Source organism: Equus quagga, chromosome 11 (assembly GCF_021613505.1).
Source record: "Equus quagga isolate Etosha38 chromosome 11, UCLA_HA_Equagga_1.0, whole genome shotgun sequence".
In the NCBI taxonomy this organism is placed as follows: Eukaryota; Metazoa; Chordata; class Mammalia; order Perissodactyla; family Equidae; genus Equus; species Equus quagga.
In genome coordinates, this window is record NC_060277.1 from 103001123 (window position 1) to 103019674 (window position 18552).

Genomic DNA, 18552 nt, shown 5'->3' on the forward strand with positions numbered 1-18552 from the left:
ATAAATGTGTTTTGGGAATATGTTGGATTATAAAAAAATAAATAGAACTGTTGAACAAATAAACAGAATGATTAGAACAACTGACCTTTCCTCTGCCCATCTCCCCTCTTCCTAGTACTAGACTCTATGAGTGAGGGTTTGCTCACAGCTTCTGGTACAACAACACACTAGAAAGCACTGTCAGAGAGGGTGCTCTCCCACCTGCTTCATCTCTCTTAGCCACTAGTGAAGCCTATACAAAATTCCCAGTAAGTGGGTTCATTTAATTGTTAGGATTGTTTTTGGCCCTTGGTCTCACTGTAAATAAGTGTCACAGTCATAATGCTAGCTATCAAATCCTCAATAAGTCTTCCTCCCTCCCCTAGGCCCCCAGGAAATGTACTTCCCTTTGTCCATAGACTCTTCCTGAGTCTCCTGCTGGAAATTCATTAAGCGTCAACTACAGAAAACAGAGCCAAGGGGAGGAAGGTACAAGCTAATTGAACGGGACTCCTACTTCAGCTCATAAAAAAGTGACTCACTAAAATCCAGGAACAAGGCTCTGGCAGGAGCCAAAAAGTCCTCCGGGCTGGCTTTCAGCTTCGGGTGAAGCGACCTGAAACAAATCTTTCCAGAAACCCAGTGTCCTGGAAAGTCCTACCTTCCGTCTTCCTGAGGAAAACCCAAACCAAACCTCCAAATGGCTCCAGGCTCTCACCTGGTCTCAGCAGCCCTGCATGCTCTGGGCTTCACCACTATGCATTGCTGGCCTCATGTGCAAATGCTTTTACTGTTAACATTTTAGGATTTTATCATGTCAAATTTTCCTTACTGTTTTAAGATTTCTCAAAGTCACAGTGACCTCAGACTCTGTCCACAAAAACTGAGCCTTCAAGGACAGAAAATCTGCCCCGTTAGTTGGCTTTGCTGATCAACCACATGGTACCAAAGAAAGAGGCCAGGTTGGAAGTAGAGAGACCTGGTTCAAAGCTTAATGCACCTTTTACTACTAGACTCCAGCAAGTCACTTAACCACCCACAAGCCTTGATTTTCACACTTGTACAAAAGGAACAATAATATATACCTATTGCATTTACGTAGGTTATCCACTGAAGTAATTATCTGAATGTTTATTCATATGTATGAACTTCCACTAAGGATAAGCTATCTGAGTATAAGGACCATGCTTTTTAACCTTTGCATCTCACAGTACCTGGAACATAATAAACGCTCAAGAAACATTTAACAATTACAAATAAGGAAGAAATGCAAGAAAAGCACTAGACATACGAGATGCTAAATATACATCAGGTAACATGAAGATGCTATGACTTGCATAACAGAACTTGTAGCTCTGGGCTTCCAATGATTTCAGCTCCAGTGGCAGAATCCCCAGACACCATTTCCAGCAACAGTTCTCAGGACCAGGTTAGTTTGGTTGGTTGTACATCATGAACTGTCTGATATTACTAAGTCACTTGGATGGGTCAGGGAAAATAAATAAGGAAGCCATCATACCAATTTTTTGATCCCAGGCAGTCAAAAGCGAAAGCCCAAGGCCACCATTTTTTAAACTAAATTCCAAATAGCTGAGACAATGGTTTGAAATGACTATTGTGAAAAGAAAGCGCATCAGGTGTGACTCCCTCCCGTCCCCAGGTGCCATAATAATGATGCTAATGAAACATTCATTCCTAGGTATTAGGTAAGTTCAGTAACAGTCTGATGTGTAGCTAAAACTATTCAAGTAATTCAACACCAGATGAATACAACTGGTGATCAAACTAGGTTATCAGGACTTCATCTACTCATTCTCTTCGGCTAAAGAAATCTTTTTTTGAGTATCCATTCTGTGCCAGGCTCTGCACCATGCTCTTGGATTTCAAAGGGAAAAAACACAGAATCTTCCTATGAAGAATTCACTGTGTCGGATAATCACTGAGTAAGGCAACAATTAAAAACAAATAAACACAGGTATTAATGAGAAGTGCCACTGGGAGGCTATGCAATGATTCCTACATGCTCTCCAAGCTTCACACACACAGTCTCTTTAAAACTTGATGGTAGAGACAGTTCATAACTTTCACAAGAAAATCACTCTTTCTTATCATCTTACCTCCTTCTGAACCCAAAATGGTACTATACCCACCATAATCACGCCCCTTTTGCAGATCTGGCTCCACTGGACTTTTGGCCGCTTCCCCAAACCTTCTCACCACACTCTCAAAGGCTGACAATTTGCCAAGCGTGCAGATTTTAAAAAGAATGTGCTACTGGCCTTATATGCCATTCTGAGAGGGGAGTTCCAAAGATGCTTGAGCAGCGGCAACTTAAACCATTGGATTAAGCTGAAAAGCCCCCCAGGGTGACTTTCTTGAAAACAGGCATTCTGGGACACTGGTTAAAATAGGAGGCATTTTATCTCTCATTACGCCACACACACTGCTCTCTTCTCGCTGGCCAAAAATTGGTAGATTGAGAGAACGGACGTTCCATCACCCAGCTGTCTCCTTTAGCTCATCAGAACTGCAGACGAGGACGCAAGTCTTTGAGGCTATTTTTAATTCTAGGCTAAATTAATTTGGCGCAAAAGTAGCAGGACTCCCTTCCCTTGTAGGAAGTACTTCTGTTACTGTGAAGCTGGTACCTAAAATAGTCCACCCAGGAAGAGCAGAATTAGCACGGGAGGTTTTTGTTGGGTTTGTTTCCCTGAAATAACTTCTCTATAAGGTTTCCGGTGGCATCACAGCACGTGAGGAAGGGTACCTGGGGGCGACAGAGTGCAGGGCGTGCTCTCAGAACCTGGTATGGGGTTCCGCAGACGTTTATCCATGGGAGATCCCACCACGACACGCAGAACATTGCCGCTCTCTCGCTGGTGTTCTTTTCTCAGGTCTTCTTGCAAATACATGTCACCTGAAGTTATGTGCCACTGGATAGCAGCATGTGGCAAGAGCTGTAACTCCCTCAAGCCAGCAGGAGAAACATGAAAATACTGGTCTACTTGTTTTTACAAGAAAATCTTAAAAAGAAATAAATCTTAAAATGTCACCCAATTTCACGAAGTTTTCCCTCATTCTTCCATTAGACGCTCTCTCTCCTTCCACAAACTCAACAGCATTTTATTCCACTTTTAGAGCAGCTATCATAGGCAACCTTACAGTACAATTATTTGCATGCTTGGCTCATCCTTGCCCGTAAGTGAGGGCATGGGGAGGGGAGGAACCGTCTTCACTTTTGTATCTTCACAGCATGAAGCCCTCAATACATACTTAATGATGAAATGGGATTTAGGAATTTAACGGAAAACAACTTCAAAGACCACTAAGTTCAACCGCCACATTTATAAATGAGAAAACCAAAGTCTAGAAAGGTCTTCAGTGACGCGGCAGGGCAGGATTCCCAGCGCAACTCCGGGACTCTTTTCATCTCACTCTGCTGAATTTTAAATGCCACTTTTTTGCGCCTGCACCTTGTACAAATCTCACTTTGCTTTGTCAATTCAGGAACATAAAAATCTTTTGGGTGTAACTGGGTTTGCTCACAAAACTGTCTGATTTCCATATTAAGTGTAAAAGTGCACGTTGAGAAAATAGGAGATTTGCTAATTAATCTTATCACTAGATTTATTTCAAATGTTTTGAGTTTTGTTATAAATGAAGCTTTGAAATGTTGAATTTTCAACATGTTAGCAGCCTTTTTTATTTGATCAGTTTCTAAGACACCAAAAAGAACTTGAAATAGGAGAATTCTCAAGATTGTAGTCAAGAGAAGAAAGCCATTTTGCTTTCTGGACATAGAGCCTTCCGCAGGGCCCAGCTTTGCACCGGACATTGCTTTTGCTTTGTAGCAATTTGTGCCATAAGTGCCATTTTTGGTTCTAAGTGTTTGCAGTCAATGCTCTCAGCTTCTTCAAATGGCTCAGGTTGATGGTCTTCACAGACTTGAAGATGTACCCAGATCAGAAGCAAGCTTCCCTACCTTTTGAGGAGTTAATTAATTTCTCCATTTGTGTCCTTCCAAACATTCTGGCAGGCGCCAGCTAACTTGTGACGCTGCCTCCGTGGACGCTGGCTGTCTCCCAGGTGAGGGACGGCGATGATCCAGGAAGTTATTTTGAAGTCACCTGAATTCTGTTCAATCGTATGGCTGAGAGAGGAGAAGTGCAAAGCACTACGTGAATAGTTTCTCCTCAGACAGGCCAGAGGCACTGGAGAAGATGTACACGGCAAATGGAAAGAGAATGGTTAAACAAAAACGTAAGGGACACTCCGGGTGCTTTAAGCCTTTTAACGGATCACCCCTTCCCCTTATACTTTCTCAAACGTCCACACGGCCAACACACAGAGCAAACCTTCCAAAGATTATGTTTACACAATTGTTTACGATGTGTCATTTCATACATATCACTTAAGAAACTTCTCTCTCCCTACAACTTTACAGATTGAAAGGGTGTGTACGTGTGTACACTGTGGCTTTAAGAGCATGACTCAGATTGGTACGATTCTCTAAAAGCGCCACTTTACAGTTTTTCTCACTTAAGGAACAGAAAAAACTGAAAGTATGGAAGAAAAGGATTTAACGTGTTAATAAATATATACACCCTCATGTACACACAGGTACGTACCGGAAGGCCAAATACCCCATTTTCCCTCTAGCAGGGTGGGCTCCACAGAATTTAAGATGAAAGGAGACTGTTCTAAGAACGGGGAGGAGTTCCAAACTGAAGGACGAAGAGGCTGGTGAGCTGAAATTCTACCAAGTGAAGGGAAGAAGTCTGAGGGGAGCCAGCCCTGAAGAAGCCACCACCAGCCCTCTCCTAGTCCTCCTCAGCCCCTCGCGGCCAAAGGAGGGAAGAGAAACCAGAGGGGCAGGCGATCAACGGCAGCTGACGAAATAACAGCACTTTCTTTTTTTGAGGAAGATTAGCCCTGAGCTAACATCTGCTGCCAATCCTCCTCTTTTCGCTGAGGAAGACTGGCCCTGAGCTAACATCCATGCCCATCTTACTCTACTTTATATGTGGGACGCCTACCACAGCATGGTGTACCAAGCGGTGCCATGTCCACACTTGGGATCCGAACTGGTGAACACTGGGCCGCCAAGAAGTGGAACGTGCAAACTTAACCGCTGTGCCACCTGCGCAGGCCCCTAACAGCACTTTCAAAGAGCAAAGTCACAGTGACCACCCCCATGCCCCCAGGCCAAACAAGGTAATACTCCTGCTTCTACCATCCATGTCCTAGTTCATGTCTTAATGGCAGCGGGGGGGGGGGGGGGCAAGAGTGGGGCTATTGATCTGTTTTGTCTTATTTCTTTGTTGTCTTATAAAATCTCGGACGCAGGGCAGGGGTGCTGGGCAGAGCCCCAAGCTGCATTCTGGGGCCACACACCTGGAAACACAAATTCTGCACCCACTCAAAGTGCCATTCCAACACCAAGTGGGAAGAGTGTTGCTTGTTCTGTGAGCCAGGTACCCAGCAGCTCTCACCCCTTCTTTCCAGCTTCAGAGTCCCGGCTGCAAAGACTCACAGGATCAGTGAATGAGTTAACCTTTAATGTTAGGTTCTTTGCAAGTCTTTCATTTTCCTTTCTTCTCTACTCAATGTGCATGGGGTTGCACTTGGAGTCTCAGAAATCTTGGCTTTTCTCTCTAGACATGCTAGCAGAAAATGTCTGGCAATAGAACACTGCTCCTCCAGCGGGGCGGGGCGGGGAAGCTGAGAAACTGGCCTGATGATTTTCAGGGGGTCCTTCCACTGAACCCAGAAGCCCATTCTCCTCCAAGCTTCCCTGCACTTCTGCATCCATTCAACTAGACTGTTTCTTGAGTGTTGAAGATTATCTTTGTTCAAGTATAACTGTATTCCCATCAGGTTATTGCAACCTGGGTATGCTATTTTATTTTTCGGTACTTCTTTCCTTTCATCTTAAAGATGGCAGAGCAGGCGCAGTATTTGTAGATTTCACAGGGTTTGTCACTTCTTTCTCCCCGTCTGTGAATGCTCTGGAGTCTGCTGAGCTCAATGAAGGCATTATTAAGCAGCACATGAACTGTGCATCTTAAATATTCGTCATGGTATGAAAAAAAAAGTCTTAATTTAAAAACTTTAAATTTTCCGGGAAAAAAGCTTGGAGTAGGTTTTTTCTCTTAAATTATATTTCATTTTTCTTGATCCTTCCATTCTTTTAACTGGCCTTTCTCATGCCCTTTAGCACTTTTCTAAACATCTGAATAGAACTTTGAATGATTACACCAGGGGGTAGATATCAACGTGTTCCAGTGACAGCACAAGCAGACCGAGAACCTCTCCTCTCTCTTTCCCTTCACGGCCAATACCCTCGAGAGAGTCAACCTTAAACCTACTGGATACGCAAAGGACAACATGCGATCATTTATGCCTTCCCTCAATATGCCTCAGTCTCCTCATCTATAAAATAAGTCTAACCTAGATAAATCTTTAACACCCTTTCCAGCTCTATAATTCTATGATTTTAAAACTTATTCAAAGAAGGATAAAATGAGAAAATCCTACCATCTCAGTTCAGCTCTGTGCCCTGATACCTTCATGCTTTTCCAACTTTCTCCCTGGTGCAGTTCCATTCGGGCATCTTACAGATTTGGAAAAAAAGAAGTAAGATCATCCTTCATATGGACAGAAGACACTTCTCCTGGCCTGGCTGCAGAACGCCCTAATCAAAGTCTCTTAATGCCAAGAACCAAAAGGTAAATTTTCTCCTTGAAAGAGAATGCACAATCCTTCGTGAATCAGACAAGCAGGACTGGCTGATTCTTTGTACCTCTTTAATATCTCATGTACTTCCTTCTCTCTCATGTTAAAAAAATTCATCTCTTATCTTCACTTTCAAGGATATTAAATTGTGAACCTCAGCATCTACAGCAAGTCAACACAGAATGAGAAGGAACAGGACTCAGCTGAACATCAGCTCACAGGTGTGCCTCCCATACTCTTTCACAGCAAGCTTTCTGCCTGGCTCTGGGCTCTATGAGTAAGGGGACCACAAAATCATCCCAAGAGGATAAAATTTCTAAATGTGAAAGAGGCTGCTAAACAACAGGCACTAATCAATCTACAGCAGGCATAAACCAAGTTACCTATCTGTGCATAATTATCAGAAGCTCACAGCGAATTCATAACAAAAATCACAGACCTGATGAGCAAGCTAGGAAGAAATCTCTAAATCAGCATCACTCTCTCCTGGATTTCCTCCTACTGCCCTGCCCTTCCTCTCCCATCTGATGTGCTGGAGTTCCTCAGAGCTCTCTCTTGGGCCCTAATCTCTTTCCTTCTGACTCTATACCCTCTCTCTAGGCAAGATGATCTACTCCTATGGCTTTAAAAAAGGAAAAAAGGGGTCTTTATCTTCAGGACACACCCCACTTCCAACCTCCACACCAACATGCACAACAACTGTCTTCTCAATGTCAGACTTCACAAACTGAACATGTCCAAAGAGAAACCCTTGATCTGCCCTATCCCAAGATCCCAAATATGGTCTCCCTCCAGAAGCTCCATGGCCTTAAAGCACCTCCATCCATTCATGCATTTGGGCCAGAAACTTAGAAGTCCTTCTCAATATCCCCACCTCCCTGATCCCACAATGGCCAAGAACTGCTGATTCAGCTCCTAAATGTAACTTGAATGTATTCACTCTGTCCATCCCCATTGCCTCCACCTACTCCAAGCTCCCATCATCTTGCCCTGGAGAGTAGGCACCTCTGTGCTGGTTCTCTACCCTTTGATATTGCCCCATGTTCACCTGTACATCAAGCCCACTTCCGACCCCAACCATTTCCTACAAGGCAACCAGAGGAACCTTCAGAAGATGCAAGCAGGATCACATCATTCCTAGTTTAAAACCTTTCCCTGGGCCCCCACTGCTCCTAAGATTGTGTTCAAAATCCTTAACTAGATATCTGATGCCCAACCTGCTCAGTTTCTCTCATATGTTGAACTCCTTCCCACAGAGTTTTCTCACTTGCTCTTCTCTTTGTCTGAAAGAGTCTCTTACAGGGATCTTTATGTCCCAGTGCAAGCACGCGCACACACACACACACATTCCTTTTCTCCTGCCTATCTCCTACTTATTCCTGAAGCCTGGTTTAAATGACATTTCCTTGGGGAAGCTTTCTGATCACCCAGAGTAGGTCTCTTAGGTAAATGTGCTCAGAACACCTATAACCTATTTTAATTAGTGATATTTTAAGGTCTATCTTCCCCCATATTAAGTACTCAATAAAGAGTACTTAACCAAAAGAATGAAGATATGGAAGGAGGAAGGTGGAGGAAGAGAGGCGGGTCAGGAAAAAACTACTTAAACTCCTGTAGCCTGCCCACACTTCCTACCTATTCTTGATGGGGCAAAACAGGAAGAGATAGAAGAGAAGTGAGGAAAGATAAAATGGAAGGATGAAGTTGGGAATAATGAGCAAGGAGCTGAAAGGATCACCACATGATGCTTCAGGTCAACTTTCCAAAAAGTTGGTACTCTTCATTTGCATCTATTTTTATCTCTAAAATGCCCCAAGTGGAGAAAATATTCCAGAAAGAAAGGGAGTATGGCAAGGGTGGGGTGGATGACACTAACTAGGTTTTTTGTATACAGGCAAGTCCCTCAGCATTCATGGACTTCGGCTTCCTGGTCCATGAAGATTTAAAACAAGATGATCTCTGAGGTCCCCTCTGGCTCCCACATTCTGTGAGTCTTAGTGGGATGGTGGTGGCTCAGAGCTGTGGCACCCACTCTATGCTGCCACCACTAGCATTTTAACTGAAACATGGCACGCCCCTACACCAAGGGTGGAATGGTAAGTTCCTTCATTACATGTGTTAAAACAACGCAAAGCTCAGAGCTCACCATGAACACACCCGCTTCTGAGAAGGAAGGAATTCAGCCCTGCCTCCACAGCGAAAGCCACTCTGAGATCAAAGTTTCCAACGGAAATAAGTGCCAAAGGTAGGAATCACTTGAAGCACATAATGTCAGTATTAGTGACTAAAATTGGATCCAGTAAAAGCAATTCAGAATAAAAATGTCTACTCTTCCAGGCTTCTCCTGCAAAAAATTTGTTTCAGTTAAAATATTATTTTCCCTGTAACAGCCCAAGTTTCTTTCCACTCGATATATTTTAGATTGGTATTTCCCCAGCCTCCTAATTCTCCCTCCCTTTTGCTGATCCCATTTTTCAGTAAACAAGAGATGCAACAGAGATGCTCAGTAGAGACAGGCAGAATTAGAAGACAAATAAATGAAATTGTGTGTTCACACATGGGCGGCTTAGGGATCATTTGTTCAGTGAAACAGATACTAAATTATTTAAATCAACAGTAGCATTTATAATACATAACGAAAAAGCAGCAAGGATCTCATGAAGCAAACTAGAAATAGTATGTTACAATGACCAAGAGCAATGATGGTCCTATTAGTAAATAAACCATCAGGAATAAACTGAAGGGTAATCTATGTTCATTGTAAAATTTGTCAACATTTTCAGAAAAGAACCGCGTTGTGTTTGTGAAAGCTATTACTATAAATTTGGTGGATTTAGTCCATGTGACTGCCCAGAGTGAACAAGGGCAAGCTAACAAGAAATGCTTCTCAGATTCCTGAGTAGTCCTGCCAGGGCTCAAAAGGACTACACATCTGTTCATGAGTAAAAGCCAAAGTCGCATGAGACTAATTGCTAAGTCTTCCATTTAGAGTTTGTGCCAAAACAACAGTTGTACAGGCATTAAAAAAAATACTAAACTCAGAAACCTGCATTAATATCAAATAATAGTTTCCAGACTACTTACATCAGTGTCGGGTCCCTTATCCGCACCCGGACAAGAAAAAGTAACAAATTCATGGCACCTCTTGTGGACCACAAAGCAGCAAACTGGTGGGGAGAAAAGAAAACTAAAATTAGAATAGTCTAGATTGAATAAACCAGCTTTTGTTTTCCAAACAGAGCTATGTGCTGTTAGAAATCAATTTAATTTCAATACAGACAGAATCTCAAATAGCACTCAGAAGACATTTCATTTGAGACTCAGCAACATTTGGTATTGATTGGAGTCATAGATAATAGAGTCACAAAAGGCCAACACCGACAGGGGCCAAGGAGACCTAAACCATAGTTCCTATTCTTTAAAGTTGAGGGAGAGAGGGCCAGAGATTGTAAGGCAGTTCCCCAAGGTATAAACAGGAATCAAAATTTAAAGGACTTTTCACGGTCCTATACCAACACACACATGTATATAAATGTCTATAAATGTTACACCCTGTGGGTCAAATAAACTATAAAAAGAATAACTGAACATAAATAATATATGGCTATCCCTAAACTTGGGTTGCAGAAATTCCTCAGAATTCTGAACTTACGGAACTCATTAAGACGAAAACCCAGCCTACAGAAAACAGCCCTTTGAAATGAAAAGTCCGGGAACACCCTCACACCTTCTTGTATCTGCCTACTTGCCATAGTCGCTGTCACCAGTTGGGGGTCTTCTCACAAATCTACCAAAATCCACTACACAGCCAATATTTCCCAAGCTCAACGTGGTTTTGATAAATAATTCTGAAGATGAATCAATAAAAGAATTGTTAGAGAAATTAATAAGTAATCCCCTAAGAAATTTTTATGAATAGTAGTAATGTAGAAGATAAAAAACAATGACCTAGTTAGTCCTTCCTCAAAAGCTTGAAGTCTAGCTCCAAAGGGCTGAATCCACTACGCTATTGTTCTTTGTTGAATAACAACACTAAAAACAATACACCCTGAGAAAAACCGGGCAAGTCCCAAGTCTTCGCTGCAGAAGGAAGGCTAGAACTTCCCAGATTCTTGGCCCACATGCTCTTTTCTTCCCTCACCAACGATACTGGAACTCAATGCACATGTGTCAGTAGATGAAGCCAACTGAAGAGGGCCAGTCATCTCAGGGGATGGGATAGGATGGCAGGTTTGCTGAGAGCTGAGATCCCAAAAGGAGATCAAGTACTGAGCCCAGTATTAAGGGGATACTTAGAGCCCAATCAGAAGCCAAGTATTTCTGATAAGCGTTGGCAGCCACTGAAAGGTTTGAACAAGAGTAACACAGACAAAAGCAGTGCTTTAGAGGGGCAAATGGTGATGATAGGAAGAATTTAATGGAATACATTTGGGCCATAAGGCCCAGTTAGAAGCCTCTTGTATAGTCTAGGAATGAAAGTAATTGCCCATCATTACTCAGTCTGCTCAGAAATGGAAGTAATAAACGCCAGAGAAATTGCAGAAGAACTGATGGGACTTGCCAACTGACCACAGATTTATTGAGCATCCTATTATGTGTCATTTTGATGGGTCCTTTCACATGCATTATCTAATTGAACCCTCATGACACTACTTCATATGCTTCAGCATCTACATTTTATGGAAGGGAAAACATTGTGCAAATCCCTAGCATCTAGTACGCTGTAAGAACACGATATTTGTGGACAGACGAGAGGATGGGAGAGCACAAATGGATAGATGGACAAAGAGACAAATGAGGGTCTTGCCTAAGTCACTCTCCTACTATGTAGTGCAGCCAGGCTCGTACTAAGATTTGCTTGACTCCATAGCCCCTTTTCCTTCCACTGTCTCATATCCATGTACAGGGGCAGAAAAGATATTAGAGGGGATACCAAGATTTTGCACGAGTGACAGAAAAATAGTACATGACAAAAAGAGTTATGTATATACATAAATACACATACATATGAAGCCCAGAGGATGAAGATGTGGGTATGCCATGTCAGGGAAATAGGATAAGAGATAACTGTTTTCTTCTAAGGCAGTCATAATTCAATGTCACTGTAAAAGTACTTTTTTTTTTTTTTTAAAGAAAATGTAGGCTTGGCATGAGCAGACAGAACTGGACAAAGGAGGGAACCATCCATAGGAAGGTGACACCAGAAGATCTTTTAAAGAGCATCCCTTTAGAAGCAGAGATGCCCTGTGTGAGGGGTTCTCCTTGGCTGCCTGCCACACTCACCACACCTGCCCACTGTGTACAATCGGGGTAGGAGAAAGTGACTGAAGTGATGGAGAAAAGAGCTGCCCAGGCAGAGTCAAACCCTGCAAAGGGTAGCACTTCACTCCTACAGGCCCTCAGGGCAGTGGCCTTTCCACTGTGTTTCTGCTAAAAGCATCTCCATTGCAACACTCTCCAAGGATAGATAATAAAGCAGTGCTGTGATGGCGCAAATTAATCTCATCTGCTTGCTCTCCCCAGGCACAAAGTCAACCATCATTTGCTGGAATTAGAAAGATAAATTACTAAAGGAAAAGGGTCACAGGAGCATTATTTCCTCATCATAGTTTATTATGGATATAGTGTTTTGAAGGGAAAATAAGCATTCTGATTCTCTACTTAATTGTTCAAACATTTGGGTCTTTTATCTTTTGTCTTCTGTTTTTTTCAAAACCATCTCTGCATTCAGGTGAACACTTAAGAAAACCTACATTTATCAAATCCCTTTGGAACGATAGTTTGTTTTCGGTATCTGTTCTTTCTAGCCCCATTTACCCATCAATGCAAGCGTAAATCTCCAGCTGGAAGTATTTCTATTGTACGCCTCAAAAAGTCTCTCACATCCAATTTTATCCTAGGAAGAACCAGGCCCTCACTGCACAGTATAATTTCCAAGAGCAGCAAAAAGTCCTATCTACCCCAAAATTACTTCCTCCCAACCTGCCTCAGCAGCCCCCTCTCCTCAAGCTTTCCATGAGAGTTGCACATCTAGAAGTGACTGGATTCATCCAAGAGGAGGTAGAGAGACGGGTCATGTGTTTCCAGAGACACATTCACACATGTGAGTTATCGGAGGGATAAAGACCCTGTAGGCCTGTTCGAAGACCCACAATTCAGAACAAATGAAGAAAGAGAATGTGCCCATGCCTGGGTGACTCTAAAGAGACAGCCAGGTTACCCGCTCCCCTAACCCAGCCCCAGCAAGGGAGGCTTGGTGTTGGCTGACTCTGGCGGGATGCAGCACTTGCCTGGGAAAGGCTGTCCCAGAAAATTGAGCGAGGGCCAGAGATTCAAAATCACTGATGGCTGGCCTTGATCCTTGGTTTCAAGTTCCAAACTAAACGGAGTAGTGCATATTTTGTAAGACAATATAATGCAAACAGTTGAGAAGTCTTGCTAATGTAGCTGAAGAATGAGGAAAAGACTGGCTTAATAAAACAAGAAAATGCGCTGGGGTTGACCTGGAGATGGATAGCACAGACTTTCCTCAAGCCAAAAATTAGGATCTATCATTTTTATCCTTTTTATTTGAAATTCTAGAGGTCTTCATCTCACCATCTTAAGTGGAACAAGGGGAACTGGGGAGGAGGGGGGAATAAGGTGGAGCCTGCCCCACACTACACTTTCCGCCAATAGTGGCCTGGCCTTAGCAGGGAGGATGGTAACCTTAAGACAGCAGCCACTCAGTTGGAAGAAGTGCAGACATGTGTCACGGCAGATTCCTCCTGCTCCATGGTTTGTCCTGAGCCTGAGCCCTTGGCCCTTAAACAAGCCTTTGCTTAAGCAAGCACAGGCTGGCCAATAAGACCCTGAGATGGAGCCTCATTTTCAATGACTTTGGGTTGCCTCTGCTTGTATAACCAAATGAGAGGTTTTAAAATATAAGGCTATCCTGCAGCTTAAAGTCACAAAGTAAATCTTCATTCAATTATTTTCTAAGTACTAAATTGCTCTCCTCTAATCCTCTATGTGATATGCTGATGCTGTCCAACAGTGAAGGATGACACATGAAATATACAAATCACGCTAAGCAAATGACGTGGGAGGACAAAAAACAATAAAAACCACAGGCCAGGCCAAATAATGATTTTTAATGTTAACTGGGTTTAAAATTGAGAATGTTCAGTCTACTGATCCACGTCACACGCTAATCTTACTTACGGAAGTTAAATAAATGGAAATTAAGGAGGGCTTTTGCCATCTGTCCAAAGGTATGTTTCAGAGACACAACAAATAACGGTCACCTACGTTTGGCTCAAGAACTCATAAAAATTTTCAAAAAGAATAGCGGTGTGTGGTAATGCTGCCATGTTGATATTAACAGTAGCTCTCTCTCATGCTTTGTAGTTTAAGATAAAAATGATAGATCCTAATTTTCAGCTTGAAGAAACCAGCAAAAACCAGCAAAGGGCAAACTGGAAGTCAAATACTCAGTGTGGGAGAGACAACACTCCCCTCTGACAATGTTTCCCCATGAATTTGATAAGAGCTGATGTAACTATAATGAGTCTTGACCCATTAGACACACATAGGGGACCTGAGAGTGCTTTGTTTCTGTGTCAATGTCATCATCACGCAGATGGATGAGTTGGGGCTCATGGTACTGGACAGTTTCCTAGAGTGACCTTGGGAAAATGGTAAACCAGAGACGTTTTCCATACTCCATTCACGCATAGAGCTTTACTAAAAAAAGAGCCTGGTGAACTGATGCTACATGTTCAAAGGAATCAGCTGCAGCTAAGTGCTTCCTGCTCAGCACTGCAAGATCATCAATACAAACTCCTGCCTAGGAATGCCACCAACACTGACCACATACAAATCAAGTAGGTGCAGCAATGGCTCCAGCCTGAGAGAAAAGTTCAGTTAAAGGTAATTAATCACCACTTCATACCCACTAGGAAGGCTATTCTTAAAAGAAAATATAAAATAACAACTGATGGTGAGGATGAGGAGAAATTGGAACCCTTACCCACTGCTTGGGAGAATGTAAAATAATGCAGTCGCTGTGGAAAACAGAATGGCCATTCTCAAAAACTTAAACACAGAATTATCATATGATACAGCAATTCCACTCCTACGTATATACCCAAAAGAACGGAAAGCAGGGACTCAAACAGATATCTGCACACCTACGCTCTTAGCAGCATTAGTCATAATAGTCAAAGGTGGAAACAACCCAAATGTCCATCAACAGGTGAATGGATAAAGAAAATGTGGTGTATCCATACAACATAATATTATCCAGCCTTAAAAAGGAGGAAAATCTGACACATGCTACAACATGGAGGAACCTTGAAAACATTATGCTAAGTGAAATAAGCCAGACACAAAAAGACAAATATGGTATGATTTCACTTATTTGAGGTCCCTAGAGTAGTCGAATTCACAGAGACAAAGGAGAACACAGGTTTTTACCAGGGGCTGGGGGAAGAGGGGAATGAGGAGTTAGTGTTTAATGGGGACAGAGCTTCTCTTTGGGAAGATGAAAAGAGTTCCGGAGATGGATGGATGCATAACACTATGAAGGTACTTGAGGCCACCTAACTGTACACTTAAAAATGGCTAAAATGGTAAATTTTGTTATGTATATTTCACCACAATAAAACTAAGTAATTCATCAACTGGGAATGATATTTATGAAATTACACACAAGAGGCACAGCCTTGTAGTCTTGCTTATGTGAATTTCCTACGATCATTCGTGTTCACAGTTGAGTTAGTCATAAAACCAAGAAAAAAATATTTGCTTCCATTGCACAAAACTCTAAATAAGGTCAGTACCAGAAGAGAGTTGGGACAGGGGAAAATTCAGACTTCAGAGCAAAGGATTCACTGGACCGTGGAAGATCAGAGATGAACTCCTCCAACCCTCACATCTCACTTGCGAACAATAAATGTCAACAATGATGATGGAAATGAGGACCTTCAGATGGCAGGCCTGGCTCTCCTACCAAATCCTTGGGACGCTTTGTCACTTAATCTATATGTAAAATGAGATTATCGCTATTTACACTTGACATGGATTGCCATGTTCATTGAGGGGAAAAATATATATACTGCTATGTATCACTTTCCATTTCTCCTTTAAAAATTAATTTCCCTTCCCTTCATCCTCAAGTCCACATCATTTCAAATTCAGGTCAGTCATGTAAAATGGGACATATGCATAAAAATTCCCTGTTATCCAAAATTAGTATAGGGGAAAGTCATTATGTAACACATCCTGAATGCAAGGAAGAACCTACTAAAGGTAACAGTTTGGCTTTGGAACAGAAGACTGGTAGCTGAGCTTCCCTGAGTTCCTTTTTTTAAATACAGAAACAGTTGCCATCATGTGAGATGGTTTTAATTAAATTTTGCTTAGCTGGAAGGGATTAATGAAAGGTAACGTCACGTCAGAACACAACGAAATGAAAATCTCTAAGGCAAGGGAGCTGCTTTCAGCTTTATAGGGAAAGTAATGAAAAACTGAGCTTATATTATATGTGCATGTTAAAAGAAAATTATTGGTTTCAGATTTGTAACAATGAAAACAGTCTTCTCATGGGATACACGTTCAAGTTGTATGAAAACAAATCAAATCAATGTGCTTTATCACATATTATAAGGAATGCCATTCTTCAGGCAGTGCACTGATTCTCACTTAGAATTTGTGCACACACTCTTCCCAAAATCCCAGTATTCCCACTTCTACAGGCACCCTTCTCCCTGTCCCCAGGAAAATCATCTTTAACCTTTTCCTCGACTTCCTTTTCTCTAATGTCACCAAGTCCTACTGATGCTTCCTTTTTGCATTCCTTCCTGGTTGGACGTGAGATAGATTTTGAAGAAAAAGCTGGAATACTGAATATGAGGTGTGAAGGAAAGAGAGTCAAAGATGGCCGCTAGGTTACTGGCTAGAGCAAAAGCTTTTGCCATCTTGCAACCAAGAGGGGAGGTTTAAAGTGAAACTGAGAGCAAGAAGACTAAGGAGAGAGAAAGGAAGAAACCAGATCTTGGTGTTGACATGGCACTCACCTCCAGACTTTTCAGGCATGGGAACCATCAAATACCTTTTAAAAAATTCATTTCCTTGATACATACCTTCATATATACCATATAATTTAATATATCTGGATACATAGGATCCTATCAGACATGCTTTTTGTGTGTGTATGCTGGTTTGAATTGAGTTTTCTATACTTGCAACCGAAAGAATCCTCAATGATAAAGAGAGAATTGGCAGGTTGTAAGAGATGAAAGGAGGAGACCACGAGGTATGAAAGAATTAACCTGGACATAGGGACACCCAACCTGGGTAAGCTGTTCACAGGAATTACACAGGTGGAAGGAGAAGAGACGATTCTTTGTGTTGTTTAGCCAAGGGTTTCAGTTTTAGACAAGTTAAATATTACATGCTGGGGGGGTCACCCAGATAGCTGCGTCAGGCAAGCAGGTGGAACTTCAGGGTGAGAGGTCACAAGACAGCTGGGAACTGCAGACCAAGTTTTGAGATACACCTGCATGGCTGACCAGCTGGAGGCAAGGTGGTGAATGAGAATGCCAAGCAGTGGGGGGAGTCCTGGGGACATCCGCATTTGCAGTTGACGGTGGTAAGAGGGAGGTGGTCTGGGAGGTGACAGGAGAGAGTTAGGAGAGAGCTGAGAAGCAAGAACTTCAAGGATGGTCAGGCAATCACCAGTACAGATGGTTTCCCCAGGGCCAGGTAGAAAAGATGAGATTTGATGATTACTGGCCCATTATGGCCCCAAAGCCACACCCTTGGAAGAATGTAGATAATGACAGCAACACATATGCCAATAGGTAATTGCTAACCTGTCTCCCCCCCCTTTTTTTTTTTTTTTCTTATTTCAACTTATTCCCAAGTTCTTCAACTCAGAACTGAAATAGAATAGACTTTTCTGACACCAACTATCAATATACGGTAATAAAATCTTAATACCTTAAGTAACTATAGTATAAAGGTCTAACTATTTTATGGAAAAAGAAAATCCCTTAAATGTAAGTATATAATCATGTGAACGTGTTTGAAGAGAAATCCTAAGGTTTGGTTTTTAAGCTCAGATACTGCACTGTTTCAGTGCTGATTTCAAAATCATCTAAAGAATCCAATTTTGCTTGTAAGCTCATAAGGGCATGGAGCCTTCCTAACTTGACAATATGAGCTCCATGAACATCCACAACCAAATGCGCATTTGGGGTTTCCTCATTTTGACCCTTAAAAAAAAATATTGCACACACTCAACACAAGGATTCATCAAGCCTACAATACCAGACTTTTCTCTGCAATATGTCTTTAAAGACTTCATTCTTTTAGAGCAGTTTTAGGTTCACCACAAAATTGAACGAAAGGTATAGAGATGTCCCATACACACCCTGTCCCCATACATGCACAGCCTCCCCCACTGTCAACATCTGCACCAGAGTGGTACCTTTGTTACAGCTGATGAACCTGCATTCACACATCATAATCACCCAAAGTCCATAGTTTACATTAGGGTTTGCCCTCACTGCAGTATTTTTTTTTTTTTAAGGAAAATTAGCCCTGAGCTAACATCTGCCGCCAATCCTCCTCTTTTTGCTGAAGAAGATTGGCCTTGAGCTAACATCCATACCCATCTTCCTCTACTCTATGTGTGGGACACCTGCCACAGCATGTCTTGACAAGCAGTGCATAGGTCTGCGCCACGATCTGAACCGGTGAACCCCAGGCCACTGAGTGCACAAACCCAACTGCTATGCTAGCGGGCCGGCTCCCCACTGCAATATTTTTAAGTCTTTTATTTTTCAGTCTGGA

The 18552-nt window shown here is 42.2% G+C and overlaps 1 protein-coding gene across 2 annotated transcripts in view; it reads right to left on the reverse strand.

Moving 5' to 3' along the window:
• The window catches only part of PRKCA (protein kinase C alpha), a 404998-nt gene that overhangs the window by 240776 nt on the left and 145670 nt on the right, over positions 1-18552 (reverse strand). For both annotated transcript variants that reach the window (XM_046675327.1, XM_046675328.1), the window contains exon 3: positions 9799-9881. In XM_046675327.1, coding sequence (XP_046531283.1) covers positions 9799-9881 — 83 coding nt within the window. The remainder of the gene's footprint in view (positions 1-9798; positions 9882-18552) is intronic.